The sequence below is a fragment of the Berghia stephanieae genome, chromosome 1, assembly GCF_034508935.2.
Source record: "Berghia stephanieae isolate SIO BIC M18660-M18661 chromosome 1, UCSD_Bste_1.3, whole genome shotgun sequence".
Taxonomy (NCBI): Eukaryota; Metazoa; Mollusca; class Gastropoda; order Nudibranchia; family Aeolidiidae; genus Berghia; species Berghia stephanieae.
In genome coordinates this window covers 144710425-144726029 of record NC_088360.1, presented here as the reverse complement: position 1 = coordinate 144726029, position 15605 = coordinate 144710425, and the positions used below count along the sequence as shown (strand labels likewise).

General features: G+C 38.0%; 1 protein-coding gene across 1 annotated transcript; it reads left to right on the top strand.

The window, feature by feature from the left end:
* Window positions 1-7986: 7986 nt before the first annotated feature.
* LOC144963411 (protein usf-like) lies at window positions 7987-15440 on the top strand. Its single transcript, XM_078897400.1, has 4 exons — window positions 7987-8144; window positions 10406-10543; window positions 11582-11766; window positions 13374-15440. Exons 1-4 carry the CDS (start codon window positions 8094-8096, stop codon window positions 13774-13776), a joined length of 777 nt encoding a protein of 258 aa, XP_078753526.1. The 5' UTR covers window positions 7987-8093; the 3' UTR covers window positions 13777-15440.
* The last annotated feature ends 165 nt before the right edge of the window (window positions 15441-15605 follow it).

Sequence of the window (15605 nt, the reverse complement as noted above, 5' to 3'; positions counted from 1 at the left end):
CTCCCATGATGTCATTTCTTATATAAGTAATAACACCACGGCAGTCGTCACATTTGCAGGTATAGTATGTATAACCAGCAATATATGGATCGCTATTTTTATACAGGGTTTCCTGAAGTAAAGCAATGTGGACTTCCTTTTCATTTAATAATTTCTTTAGCTCTGTCTTTTTATTCCTGATTCCACAAATGTTAATTTGTAAAATATTCAAATGTTTGTGGAATTTATTTGTCCCAGTAGCTGACTTTTCGCGCAGATCAGCCTGGGTACTCACTGTCTGGCGCGGACCTTTTCCGAGGCGACGTCCGAGCTCGTATGCTTTCCTTTTGTTTGTCATGGCATGCTGGGGAGTCTCTGGTCTGTCTTCCCACCCTAACCTGTATTCCTTGTCAGCTGCATAACATCAGGAGTTGAGCTGCAGATGCATGTTCCTCATATAATTAATTTTTTTAGGGTTTAGTCGAGTAGCCTTCATTTTGTCTTTCCCACAGTCTCTTTCATGATTGACGGTCGGCCATTCCCCGCCACCTACTGTTTCCTGGCTTGCAGTTATCAATTTCAGTTATTCTTTCTGCTTAAAGGGCCATATTTCATAAACAGAGGATCGTCACGTCCTGGGTCATTTGTGTCGATGAGAGATTCTGTGGGCCTTAAACAAAGGGATACCAGCCCTTTCCCTAAAAATCTCAATTTTTTAGGAAGGATACATGATTACAATCAATCACAGATAGTCATGCAGATGACATGGGCCACAGGCCGACCAAAGAGGGAGTATAGAAGTGTTAAAGTTACAGCACTAGGAAACAAGTATGAGCTATAGGGGTAGATTAAGAAAAGTAAGGACATACAGAGGACACCACACTACAGAATGAGTGTGAGGTGGGTGGGTGAGGAGCAGAGCGTGTACCACTCATCGGTGGGTTCTGTCTCCTGCACCTTAAGAGGAAGGGATCCCACCTACTCCCTAGCCCGGTTATACCGCCGGGGACTCGGTCGCGCCCATAACAAACTCAGTAGAAACGGGGAACACCACGGGAAGGTGCTGTTATGGACACAATAATGCATGAGAGGCCATATGCAATAATCTCTGTCAGACAGGATTACGCGGCAATCAATGCACCTGGAAATGAGAGGTGTTGGGTTCGAAATGCACATCAATTTCCTTTCAGCAAGCGGGACGTCTGGCCCAGACCTTGCAGCTCCCCTAGGTGATCTCAAACTAAGTACTTTGATAGTGTGCTCTTGGCATCTACATCTGTTTCCTATTTGAACAAATTCCCCTTTGTCTTACCTTTTCTTGGGTGCTTTAATTTTAATTCTAGAACTTTTGACTATCCCATTTTCTTCCTTTTTACTGGCGCTGATATGACCTTCATGTGTTGCAAGCGCCGTAAAACCCTTAAAAACAAAAACAAACAAACAGTTTGTCATAGGCTGGTTGTGATTCTATGAAATTGTGATATATTATACATTCATGTCCAGGAGAAAGATCAATATGTGTCATCAATGTTTAGGTACTGATTCCACTATCCAAATGTCTCTGTAATGAGGACAAAAAGGTGGATACGGTGTTCGGAATATGGAGACGTGACTGTACTGTCATCTTAATAATTATCATTTCGTGAAGGTTTATTTATCTATCGTATCTTATTTCATGCCATTTTGCCATTCCAGCCGGAGTTTATCCTGGTTTCTGTAGCATGAAACCGACAGTAGCAATTAATTCCCTTTACACATCCCTAAGGGGAAATTTTTCTTTAGGGTCTATTCCAAGGGAAGACTGGAATAACCCAGGGTCAGCCGCAGTGCAGCGCTGCAAAGTGAGCTAAGGCTAGGTAACTTGCTCAAGGCCACACAACGCGGCGGGTAGTCGAACTCGGTACCTTTCGGGTACGAAGCAAAGTCCATACCGCTGAGCCATGCTGTCCCAATTGCTTACTCCCTTTTGATAGGAATAGGATGATAGTCTATTGCAAAGTAGTTTCCAACCAGATCCAATAGACCCAGTTTCTCAATCACTTTGGGTGGACAGGGGGGCGGGGGGGGGGGGGGGGGGGGTGTCAGTAAAAAATCTCGATTTCACCTATTATCGATCTCTGTCCCTTTGTGTGTGAAGCGAGTGCTCTACCAACTTAGGTATTGGGACTCCCAAGCAAAATCTAGAAAATGCATTTTATCTTTCTCTACGACAGGAGTGTTTAATAACAACGTTTTTTAAAATTGACGTATAAGTACTTATGGGTTTTCTGTCCTATTCAAGATTAACGAATTTGTGCAAATGAAAATGAAGCACAGACATGATTAATACATACACTCATACGCGCACGCGCACACACACACACACACACACACACACACACTGCGCTTTCTTTCCTATGTTATATTGGGTTGTGATCATATCCCTACTATATGACTCTTTTAGTACGCCATGGTTGTGATGTTATTTATTTAATCAAATGCTATATAATAACGATTATGTTATGTTATGTTATTTATTCCTATATTTCAGACACAGAACCTCATGTTTAAATGCCATCATCTTCACACTGTTTCCTTTTATTGTGTTGTGCTCGCTTGACCATTGTTTTATCATTATCATTTGGACCACCTGGGCGGGGCCCTACTTATGGGTTGAGAAAGTCAACTGTTGCTGCCTCTTCTATCCCAGTATGTCTGGAGGTTTTACCGTCCAACTTATGGGGCTCCAGACCTCCCATAGCGGGCAGGGAGGTACATACTGTGTCTTCTATCCCCCTATGTCTGTTTTCCAACATGCTTTCTGTCTTTGTACTTGGAATTAGATTACTTGGTTTTGTCCTGGCCCTGGCCGAATATCTTGGCTGGGAGGGAAACATTCAAATGTATAGTTAGTTTTGGGAGATGAAATTTTTTTCCTTGTAAATCATCTCTCTGTTATGCACTCTATTATGTTTTATTTATGTATTATATATGATTTGTAAACATTTGAGTGTATTCCTCTTAGTGGGGACCTGTGCTTGTGTCTGGATGAGACTTTTAGGTGATCTCAATTTAAGTACACTGATAGTGTGCTCTTGGAATCTACATCTGTTCTCTTTTGAACCAATTCCCCTTTGTCTGCCTTATTCTTGGATGCTTTAATTGTAATTCTATAACTTTTTACTATCCCATTTTTTCCCTTTTTACTGGCGATGATATAACCTAAATGTGTTGGAAGCGCGTAAAACCCTTAAAAACAAAAAAAAACAAAAACTTCCAACTTACTTTCTGTTCTTCTCTTGTCATGGAATGAAATATCCATATTTTACCCTAGCACCGGTGGGATCCTTAGCCGAGCATTGGTCTCAAATTTCCACTGTATTTCTTTAAATGGTCATCTATCTGACCAAAGGGATATCCTCCACAAAATATATGATATTGTAAAGATAGAATTCACAAAGCTTGGCTGTATGTGCGTCACAGATGGCTCGGTCTATCTTCTAACCTTTGGAACGTGTATGGGAGTGAGTCTGTCTCACATTGTGAAAAATTAAAAGATTGTAGAGCTTTTAAGTCTCTTGACTGGGAGAAGAAGACAATGATAAAGGAAGGAAGACGGATAAAGCAGAGAATGTGTACTTCTCTGTAATTTGGGGAAAACATTTACCTGAGGCTTGTTATAAGCTTTTATAACAATGTCCTGCCTCTAATTTATAAATAATAGCGTGAAGTTGAATGTAAGCTTCAATTTAATTACAAAAACAGATCAAATGAACGTTTTGGCTTTCCCCTTTATCAACAAAAAAGGATGATTGAAACACCACAGATGAATGAGATGATCATCTCATTCATCTGTGGTGTTTCAATCATCCTGTTTTGTTGATAAAGGGGAAAGCCGAAACGTTCATTTGATCTGTTTTTGTAATTAAATTGAAGCTTACATTCAACTTCACGTTATTATTTGTTTCTTCGAGCTTCGAGCAGCAACATTGACACTGCCTTTAATTTATAAAAACAAGTATGCATATTGTTCCACTTTATTTCTGATAAATAAATGAGCACTCCACGAACGATTTGAAATGTTCTTCCTTTTTAAAAAAAATCAGATTTAAAACCCATGGCGAGAGAGAGAAGTAGATAAATATACTGATAATTTTGGGGTTGTGATATTGTTTTAAAACATCTCTCAATTATCCATTGGTATAATTTGTTAATTTTTTATTTTTTTAAAAATAGATTTCGTAAGCATTTGAGAGTATTTTACTTTTCTAATACTTCGGATGGAACCTTTCACTAGGAGTGAACTGATCAACATGTTGATTATTTAAAAGTGAAATTTGAATGTATCTCTCTTAAGTCCTTGTTTGAGGTCCTTGACCTCCCATAGTGGGCAGAAAAGTCACATAATTTGTCTTCTATTCTCCCATATGTTTTCCTAGTTGTTTTCTGCCTTTGTCTTGGAATTATATTACTTGGTTTTGACCCTGGTTGCTAAGAGGGAAACAGTAAAATGTAGTCAAATTAAGTCCATTGAAACACGGGTCCGTTGGTATAACTACAACTACAAGGTACCCACTCAGTTGGGAAGTCAAGTAAAGTTCTTAAATTTCTAAATTTTCTCATGATCGGGGGGGGGGGGGGGGGGGGGGGCTTGAAGATATAAACAATGTTTAAACCAGTCTCATTTGTCTATTTTTGCTTGTAATCATTGTAACACACAAATGCTTTCTCTTCTCCGACGCTGATATGACCTAAAAGTGTTACAGGCGCCATCACGCTCCCGAAAAATCGAACAGCAAACAATTTTCTGATTAAACATCTGGAAATTAAAAGTATGTCATATATGATTTTTACACTGACACCTACGACATATTATGATGTTGCCTCCTTTCTATCCTTGCTCATGACCCGACTGGGATCATTCTCTGAGAGGAAGACAGTCATGTGTGAGTGGGTTTGTATGTGTCTGCTTATTCGGAAAATATGAAATTAAGGAGCAGGCACCGGTGTAAGATATATGAACTGAACAAGTGTATGTGACAGGTGTCAAAGCAAGAAAGAAAAATACAAGAAAAAAAACCATCACAAAAAAAATCAATCGTGACCGATTTTGTGGAAAGGTTTATTTTCTTGTATTTTTCTTTCTTGCTTTGTCGGAAAATGATGGTGTGCATTACAAATTAAACACTTGTTATCGTTTTGGTAGCCAGGTCTTATGGGTGATTGACATAATGGAACATACTATCAGTAACATTTTTGTTAAGTACAGTGTACATATTTAAGATAAGATAAGATGAACTTTAACTGTCCACTTCTGGAAATATTATTGAAATAAAAAGTCAATATAATACTTTATAACTCTTAACTTGGCTTGTAATTATTCTATGATCATATTCTCCCATAGTGGACAGGGAGGTACATATTGTGTCTTCTATCCCTTTATATCTGTTTTCCAACATGTTTTCTGTCTTTGTCTTGGAATGAGATTACTTGGTTTTGTCCTGGCCGGAGTCCTAGCTGGGAGGGAAACAGTCGAATGCATAGTTATTGTTTTGGGAGATGATATTTTTTTTCCTTTTAAATCATCTCTCTGTTATGTATTATTATATTTGTTATTTTGAATGTATAATGTAAGCATTTGAGTGTATTCCTCTTTGTTGGTTTTTGTGCTTGTGTCTGGATGAGACTTATAGGTGATCTCAAATTAAGTACACTGGTGGTATGCTCTTGGAATCTACACATGATCCCTATTTGTTCCCAGTTCCCCTATGTCTTACTTTTGCATGGGTGCTTTAATTGTAATTCTACAACTTTTTACTATCCCAATTTCTTCCTTTTTACTGGCGCTGATATAACCTAAATGTGTTGCAAGCGCCGTAAAACCCTTTTAAAAAAAAAACAAAACATATGATCATATTGGCATCTTAGGTTTGTGGGTGGAATCTTTGACCTCCCATTCCCATAGTGGAGAGGAGGTCACTTGCTGTGTCTTCTGTATCACATTATCTGTTTTGTGAGTTGCTTTCTGTCTTTGTCTTGGAATGGGATTACTTGGTTTTGTCCAGGCCCTTTCCGGAGCCCTTGGCTGAGGGGGGAAACAGTCACATGTATAGTATTAGTTTTGAGAAGTGATGTTTTTTTTCCCCTTGTAAATCATCTCTGTATTATGCATGGATATTTTTTTTAAATAATGCTTTGTAAACAATCGAGTGTATTCCTCTTGGTGGGATCATGTGCTTGTGTCTGGATGAAAATTTTAGGTGATCTCAAACGATCTGCTCTGATAGTATGTTCTTGGAGTTTACATCTGTTCCCTATTTGAACAAGGGTTTTTTCCCTTTGTCTTACTTTTTCTTGTGGGCTTTCACTTGCAAATCTAGAAGTTTTTGACGATCCCATTTTGTTCCTTTTCATTGGCGCTGTACCTATCTGTGTCACAAGCGCCGTAATACCCTCAAAAATGATAAGTAAAACGGATTTTTTTTTCTGGCCACTCAGAGTGGGCAAGGGGGTCATTTGCTATGCCTTCCATCCCCCTATACAGTGGCATCTGATAAAGCCGGATCAGAAAGATTGGTTGACTTTAGGGAAGATTGACTACCCATTATCAATAAAACACACTTAGGTCCTATATATATATATATATATATATATATATATATATATATATATATATATATATATATATAGATAGATAGTTCGAAGATGACGTCACTCAGGCATTTGTTATTGTTTTTGCCATCCGCGTTTGTGAGTTGTTCTCACTAAACTGTGTTAACCAGATTATAAAAGTTCATGGTTACACAGAGTTTGTGTATTGATCCGTTATACTTCCGGATGGCAATGTTGTGAACTCCTTGGCCAAGCGCATTCTATCTATCTCTCTCTCTCTCTCTCTCTCTCTCTCTCTCTCTATATATATATATATATATATATATATATATATATATATATATATATATATATATAGGGAACGAAGTTGACGTCACTCACCTCTTTGTTCTTGATTTTCGACCATCATTCGGGTGATTAGTTCTCACTCAAATATACCAATCAGAATATAAACGTTTAAATTTGCACATGGTTTTGCTTGTTGGTACGTTTCATCTGGCGGGTATATGTTGTTAGTATTTTACCATTACGCATAGCACCAATATACAAGCATTGATTCACTTAGGGAAAGAGTGATATCTGACTATTGATGTTGCTATGCGTTTATATACAATACTCACTTGTGCCCGCAAGATGTGCTGTCGAATAATGGCCTTAATGACGGGACGCCGATGAGCAAATACCACTATGGTTTAACACATTTTAAAATCACACAGTTACATTGTACTACGCACTGTCTTTTTAGGTCAACTGTGTCCAAAAAAAAAATATCTGGAGGGCCGAACTGATCGGTACTGCGGCATGATTAAAATAATGTTAGAGGGAACCACGCCCCTCGGACAATCGTCCGAATGTAAACAATAGCAGTGTTAAACCGTGGCCTTCGTAAAGTTATGGCCTGACACTGACCAAAAAATGACGTCAAAATGCCAGTCTTTGGCCACAAAAGAAAACAAATCGTGAGTTGTATTCAATAGTTCAACCAATGAAATGACTTGTTTCCATGAGCTCTACTAACGACAACTCACTAGGCAGACTATAAACGTTCAAGGCTACACGGCTGGCGGATATTGTGTGTAATTTTCCTAAACGCATATCATCAATAGGCAATTTAAGATTCTTGAACTTCTGGGTTAATAATTTCAAATAAGTTCCCAATGCCGCCGCATACCAATATCAATTCATATAATTCATCTCTATGAAGCTAACCAAGTCACTTATCTATCTATATCCTATATCAAACAGCATGGCCTCATTGCGCTTATAATATCTAATATTATTATGATTATCACCCATGCGTGTACGAACTACAGCCAATGAATTTTATACATGATACGCTATTGCTCCACTGTGATGGGTTTTTTTTTTCTTTTAAATAAGAAGCCTAAAATAATAATATCGGTGTGTAGTTTGAAATTCACTGTGTTATTTTATTGGCCTTGAGTAACACTCTGTGGCTTTGGGAGTGATAACTCAGTGACTTGCTACGACTATTCGCTGGTGTGTAGGCCTACTGTCGGTGAATGCCACGGATAACAAAACTTTGTCGTGACGACAAGCGTGCCAAGCTTCAGGTAAGCATATATACTAAATAGATTATTAAAATTTACTCTTATTTTCGCATTGCAAATGTTGCTGCTTAGAGTTCGAAGAAATAAATAACTATCTATAGCAAGAAAAATAGAATAGAGTTAGTGCCGAGTTAAAAGCCTCAGTTTAATTTATAAAGTCTAAAGATGTCGTTTTTGGGTTTCTCCTTCTTTGTCAAAAACAAACAAAAACACAAGACGAATAATACTTGTTTGCACTGCTGTTGACATGGCTTTCAATCTTGTATGTATATATTATGCATTATTATATTATTATGGTTATCTTCTATATGCGTGTGTATGTGTGTTTGTGTTTGTGTGTGTGTGTGTGTGTGTGTGTGCTTTGCATGTCACGGTTAAAGATATATGTTTGTACACCACATATACATGAGTACATTTAAGTTGAAATACTATCATTACCACGTGTATCATTATTGTAATCTTTAATCAATAGATTTATGGAATTACTATTAATATTAAGGGCATTCAAAGGATCTTATCCTATTTTGCCCTATACCATATGATATGTTATGTTACAAGAACAAAACAAAACAACAACAAAAAAAAACAAATAAACAAAAAAAAAACAAAACAATCAAACAAACAACACCAAAAAACACGATGATTAAGACGAGACGCTAAAGACGAATGTGACATTTTGCGTGTTCTTGACAAAGGAAAAACGCGAAACGTCAACATAATTAGTCTCTGTGAATAAAACTGAAGCTTATGTTCAAGGTTTTCTTCCTTTATTATTTACTCCTAATGTTCGCAATGAGTATAAACGTTATAAATACGTGCGTAAGTACACCATGTTTCTAATTTATGAATCCATAACGATCCCCCCTATATCGACACCACTAAAGTCAAGCGACGTTGAGTGTCATTAGAAGCCGGGGTGGGAGTGGGATGTTAATCAATGTTCCGATTGAGTGCGTATTAACATTTTATGTTATGAACCTGCCTTGTGTTGAACCCTTGGCTAAGACATTTTGCAATATGTACAATATTACACGTCACTCCACTTCGGCTGTGAACGAGTACCGGGCCCGGCTATTATAATAGGCAGTGAGTGTGATATTGTGAGAGTAATAGTAGGAAAGAACGAATAATATTAACCAGTTCTTACTGTACTATGCACTGTAGAGACCGAACTATGTGTACAGGTCTGTCTTTACACAACTAGTGGCTTGTTTTAAATTTTGCAATGAAGAACATTTTGCGTTGGTTTGATGTTGTTTGTATGGGTTTTACAGCGCTAGCGACACTATTGGGGCATTTCAGCATCAGTAAAAAGGAAGAAACTCCAAACTTTAGGAATAACATCAACAACGATCATTTCAACTATTAGAAAGAGGATAACCCGATATTTCGGCCACATCAGAAGGCACGACTCACTACAGAAGACCATTGCAGAGGGAAAGATAGAAGGCAAGCGTGGTCGAAGACGAAGAAGGACAAGCTGGCTTGGCATTGGAAATGTCGCAGTGTACGTAGGAAGCCCCATAAATCAATGTGCGAAACTCGCAGATGAGAGAGAGAGAGAGAGCTGGCGAACCATGATCTCCAATGTCGTGTCCGACATGGAACACCGGTAAAGGTAAAGGTAAAGAGTAAGATGATACAGCTGATGAAAAGTTGTAGATTTGAAGTTAAAGACACCAAAGAAAAAGCAATACAAATGAGATTGCATCAAGTGGAGAACAGAAGATTCCACGAGCAATCCACCGATATGCTTTTTTTGTGACATTACCAGGCACAAGCAAAGAATATCGCTATGAAGGATATACTCAAATATTTACAAACTACACTACATTAAAAACTAATAGCTATAAAAAGTACATACATAATAGAGAGATGATTTACATGGAAAAAATATCACCTCTCAAAGAAAAGATATTACATATTTGACTTCATCCCTCCCTGCTAAGGATATCCGCCGGGAAAGAACCCGATCGACCTCATTCCAGAACATAGACTGAGAGCAACATAGACAGAGAAAACAGATGTGGAGGTAGAAGACACAGCAAGTGACCTCCTTTGCCCACTATGGGAGGTCAGAAGACCCCCCCCCCCCCAACCCAACCTTGGCGTTGGTTTGAGAGAATTTCCAATACAATTTGAATTTTTCTCAGACATGTAAACAAGTATTCTGAAGCTCATTGATCATGATGAATCCTGTGGAAATATCGTGCTTTAAAAATGTGGATGCTGTTTCATTTTATCGTTACTCTACTCTTAAACAGGTCAGTTCCAGTCTTCATCCAGTCACTATGTCTGCTTTGAGTCGTATCCTCGTCCCGTCTGCCAACCCACTGGGTCAGTGTCCTGTCTGGATGCATGGCAATGTCAAGGACACATGCAAGGCTATCATTGTCATACAGGTTAGAAATGTGGTGTCTTAAATGTTCAACATGACGTCTACTTATAATTTGTGTACATCGGTTTGATATTATAATCAATAAATTAGTTATTGATTAACGAAATGATGAATTTGTTTTGAATAGACATTTATTTGATTTTGATATGTAAATATAATAATTATTTTTTTTTATTCTTTAAAAAATAGGGTTGGAGCTTTAAATTGTTCCGTTCAGTCCATTAATTTTTTTTGCTAACCTGCACAGAAATATGTATTGGAAATTTTCATCTAACAGGCGACTTGAACTGTACGAAATGGTGAATTAGATCCACATTATTTATAGCTTTCTGGGTTGAATGGGTGTAACATAGAGAAATAAAATTGAGCATAATCATAATCAAACCATCGGGACGATTTACATAATATAAAATAGACCTTTGATCTTTTCTTTGTGTTAAAAAAGTGTTGGAGGTTAGCCGGGTTAGCATTGTTCCGAGCAGCCTATGTGATATTTTGCCAAAGAGCACAGAATTCCTGAAAAATCTAAAAAGTATAAAACTACTTTTTATAGGTTGACTAACTAGCAAACTTGCCAACTTTTTATTTATTTATTTATTTTAATTTTTGTTTTTGTTTTTTTGTTGTTTTTTTTTTTTTTTTTTTTTTTTTTTTTTTTTTGGGTTTTGGTAATTACGGGCAATTCCTATTACCCGTTGACTCAAATGGTTATTTAGAATATATGCTAGGTCATAATGATCGGTCCTTAATTTGACCTTGGCATTGGGTCGATCGTTATTATAACATAGTAGTGTGCGCACCATTAAAAGCTGCTCCACCCTGCTGTCAGATTCATTTGCGCGCACCTATAGGCTTTATTACGGACCGGTTTTTATCGTTGACGGCTCAAAAGATTCGTCTCGAACTATGTCAATTTCCACAATACAGTAGTATAATAATTAAAATAGACGAGTGCCTGGTCATTGTAGCGTCTATATATCCGCAAATATTGCCGGTTTTCCACTTGTAACATAAAATGCACGTATTTTTTTCTATCTCTCAGGAGTGGTGGGGTATCAATGACTACATCAAAAGCACGACACAGCAAATTGGTGAGGAGACGAAATACGTGACCATGGTGCCGGACTTGTACCGTGGTAAAGTGGGAACGGACCATGAGACGGCGGGTCATCTTATGGACAACCTGGATTGGAATGGGGCTGTGGAGGATATCGATGCTTGTGCCAGGTGCCCAAACTATTTGTGACCCTTTGCCTCAAAACGGTATTAAGTCGGGATGGTTAAGATGTTGAAAACTGAATTTATAGCCAGAAATATCAGACTTGTGTTGAGTTTGTGTGTTTTATTGAGGAGAATGGATACCATATTTTAGGGTGCTAATGCCAACAATTTATATTTTTTATCACTTTAACATTAAATTCGGCTTTTAAACATTTGGTTCGTTCCGACTTAATACCGTTTTGAGACGATGGGTCACATTTATAAAAAGTAGTTTTATACTTTTCAGATTTTTCAGGAATTCTGTGCTCTTTGGCAAAATGTCACATAGGCTGTTCGGAACAATGCTAACCTCCAACTCTGCGGCTATGTGGTCTAGTGGTATGACACTCGCTTTCTGATCTGAAGGTCCTGGATTCGCATAGTTGAGTCCTTGGAAAAAGATCTTTACTCACATTCTCTCACCGTACTCAGGTGTAAAATGAGTACCTGGCCGTTAACAGCATTGTCTTTGTCCGAAAAATTGTAATATCGTCTAACAGGCGTCATGTCCCGTCCTACATGTTCAATGTTGCTGTTGACCAGGGACCCCTTGTAAAGCGCTTTGAGCACATTTAGTGGATATTGCGCTATATAAAGCTCAATTTTAACCCTCTCCTTACCAGCCATTTTCAGGATTGTCTCCAAAATTTCACACTCAACTTACACAAAATATATTTTTTATCACTCAGACATAATAGCGGTATCATTTTTGCGATACATAATTTCTTTAGCAAAACATGCTCTACAACACACTGTTCATTTCTTTAAATTTTATGATGTACAAAAGAAATTTGAATAAGAAATATGTTGGTTATATCGTAAGGAATGTGACGATTTTCCTGTAGTTGGTGAGGAGAGGGTTAAACATTGAAAGCATTTCAAGCCAATGTGTAATCGTAATCGGTCCTTCACTTCGCTGTGCAGTTGTAAAAAAAAAATAAAGTACTCCTTCCCTGCCACTCGGCCCATGGAGTAGGAGTTTATCCCGGTTTTTATAGGGTGACACAAGACAATAGCAATTGCTTGCTACCTTTTAGATAGGACGGTTGTCTATTGCAAAGTACTGTCCGACATATATAGCAGTCCCAGCTGGATGGACAAAAGGGGAAGGAGCAGAAAAAAATATCGATTGATCTCGGTCCATTTGCATGCGAATCGAGTGCTCTACCAACTCAGTTGAACTGAGCTATCAAGGACCCCCCCCCCCCCCCCCCCCCAATCCCATAAAAAGTTGCCCTTTTTGTTTATTATTATTTAGACAAAAGCCGTGGCTATAGGCGATCATGGACATATAATATGATATACATACTTCGGTTACTTATACGTTGTGACATTGCTTTAAAACTAACAGCCAATACATTGATTGGGGAAGGAAGTAATTTTTTAAAGAGGAAATTCCTCCTTTGAATCCACAATTGCGGGTTTCCGCGGATCTGAGTCTGAGGAAACCCATCAGCATTGATAAACATGGATCTTTATAACTTATGATATTATATGATAGACAGTTGCTTCTCCTCAACCCAAAGTAAGTACTAAGAGTTTAACAGTTACCACAATATTTTTAATTGCTACAGGTACCTTAAGTCCCAAGGCATCAAAAAGGTTGGAGTGACAGGCTTTTGCATGGGAGGTGCTTTAACCCTGGCGATGGCGGCCCTCAAACACAGCGTGGACGCTGCCGTCCCGTTCTACGGTATACCAAACAAGGAAAAATCAAAACTACCTTACGACGAAAAGAACATCAAAATTCCCCTGCAGTGTCACTTTGGAGAGAAAGATGAAGTTGTTGGTTTGTCTTCACCAGCTGATTACGAAGCTTTGAGAGACAGGCTGACTCAAGCCAAAGCCAACTTTGAATTCTACGTTTATGATGCTGGCCATGCTTTTGCTAACCCGACGTCTCCATTCCACGACCCGGATGCCAGAAAATTGAGTTTTTCTAGAATGCTCAAGTTTTTTGCTGAACATTTACAGTAAAACCTTGAATATGTACATGTCTGCGACCAGGGTATTATTTTAGAACCCACCGCCTTAATTAAAATAGTACCTGTGGAATCTGCATATATTCAATACTCTTGTTACTCTTAAAATTAACTTCTGCTTAACTCTCTCCTTACCAGCCATATTTAGAATTTCCCCCGAAAATTCACACACACCCAACACAAAAATAGACTTTTCCTAATCAAACAAAAAAGTAACAAGTGCATTCTATACAGGATATTGTTCAGCAAAATGAGCTCTACAACACAGTGTTTAGTATATATAGTTGTAATCAAAGCACATCTTTAAATTTTGTGATGTACAAGAGAAATCAGAATGAGAAAATTGTCTTTTGCATCGTTACGAATGTGACGATTTTCCTGTGGGTGGTAAGGAGAGGGTTAAAGTCATCATCCCTCGTTGGTGCCGTATTTTCTGTTTTCTATCAAAGTGTGTTCCAATGATAAACGATAAAGTCAACCTTGCTTAAAGTCAACCAATATCTCTGGTCCGACGGTGTTGGATTCATCAGAATTCCACTGTATTATTATGGTCTGGATTAAAAATAATGTATAATCTTTATTTCCCTGTTTTTGTTATTGGCCGAAGAAGGGTTTTGTGCCTGAAACATTTTGTGTTTGGTATTTTGTTCTTTTTTGAAGCTTTTATATTTATTTTTGTACATTGAAGAGTGGGGTAATGTGTGGAAAGTGTATTACCCAATGACACAACATCGGTACCAGAATTCTATACGATTGATGTCACCCATACATCCACTGACCTCACTTAACATTGCTTGACTTTTGTAATTGTAAGACAAGATACAGTACGTACCGCTGAGCCACACTTAAAACCATTTTTTGAGACGATCGGTCACATGCAACGTGTGCTTATTTGAAGGTCTGATAACCCAAAGTGTTATGGACTGGATGTAATGTAATGTAATGTAAATACTCTCAAACTAATGTAAAATATTGTCCATGACAACAATGTTATTAAAGCAGGCCCATAATTGCGTTCGGCTATCAGACATGCTAATATATGTACCTAGGCCACATGTAATTGGAAATCATTAATCCAACATTGAGACTACAAAGGGTTGTACCTTTTGTATTCATTTGATTCTTGTTTTTCTCTCTATATTTCGTGATTTTTATTACTCGTATGTTGTTGACAGCGGAGGTGTCTGTGCACAATTTTGTTGTTTACATTTTGTTGCATCAAAAGACTAAAACATTTATTTTCATCTTCTTGATCCTCGCTTATTAATTTAATATGGTGATATGATTGATATGTGGGGCTATGTGGTCAAGTGGTATGACACTCACTTTCGGATCGGAAGGTCCTGGGTTCGAGCCTCGCTCGGCGCATAGTTGAGTCCTTGGAAAAGGCTCTTTATTCTCATTCTCTCACCGTACTCAGGTGTAAAATGAGTACATGGCCGTTAACAGCGTTGTCTTAGTCCGAAAAATTGCAATATCGCCTAACAGGCGTCATGTCCCGCCCTACATGTTAAATGTTGCTGTTGACCAGGGACTTCTTGTAAAGCGCTTTGAGCACATTTAGCTATATAAAAGCTCATTTTTATTTTATTTATTTATTTTTTTTTAATATTAGGATTACAAGCAATAAATTAATAAAGGAAACTGTTAAAATATGAATTTGCTGTTACCCTGAAAATCCTGGGTGGTGTCCTCTGATTTCCCATGGTGGGCAGCTGGGTGGGGATCCTGACCTCCCATAGTGGGCGGGGAGGTACATGCTGTGTCTTCTATCCCCCTCTACCCAATTTCCAATTGTTTCCTGTCGTTGTCTTGGAATGATAT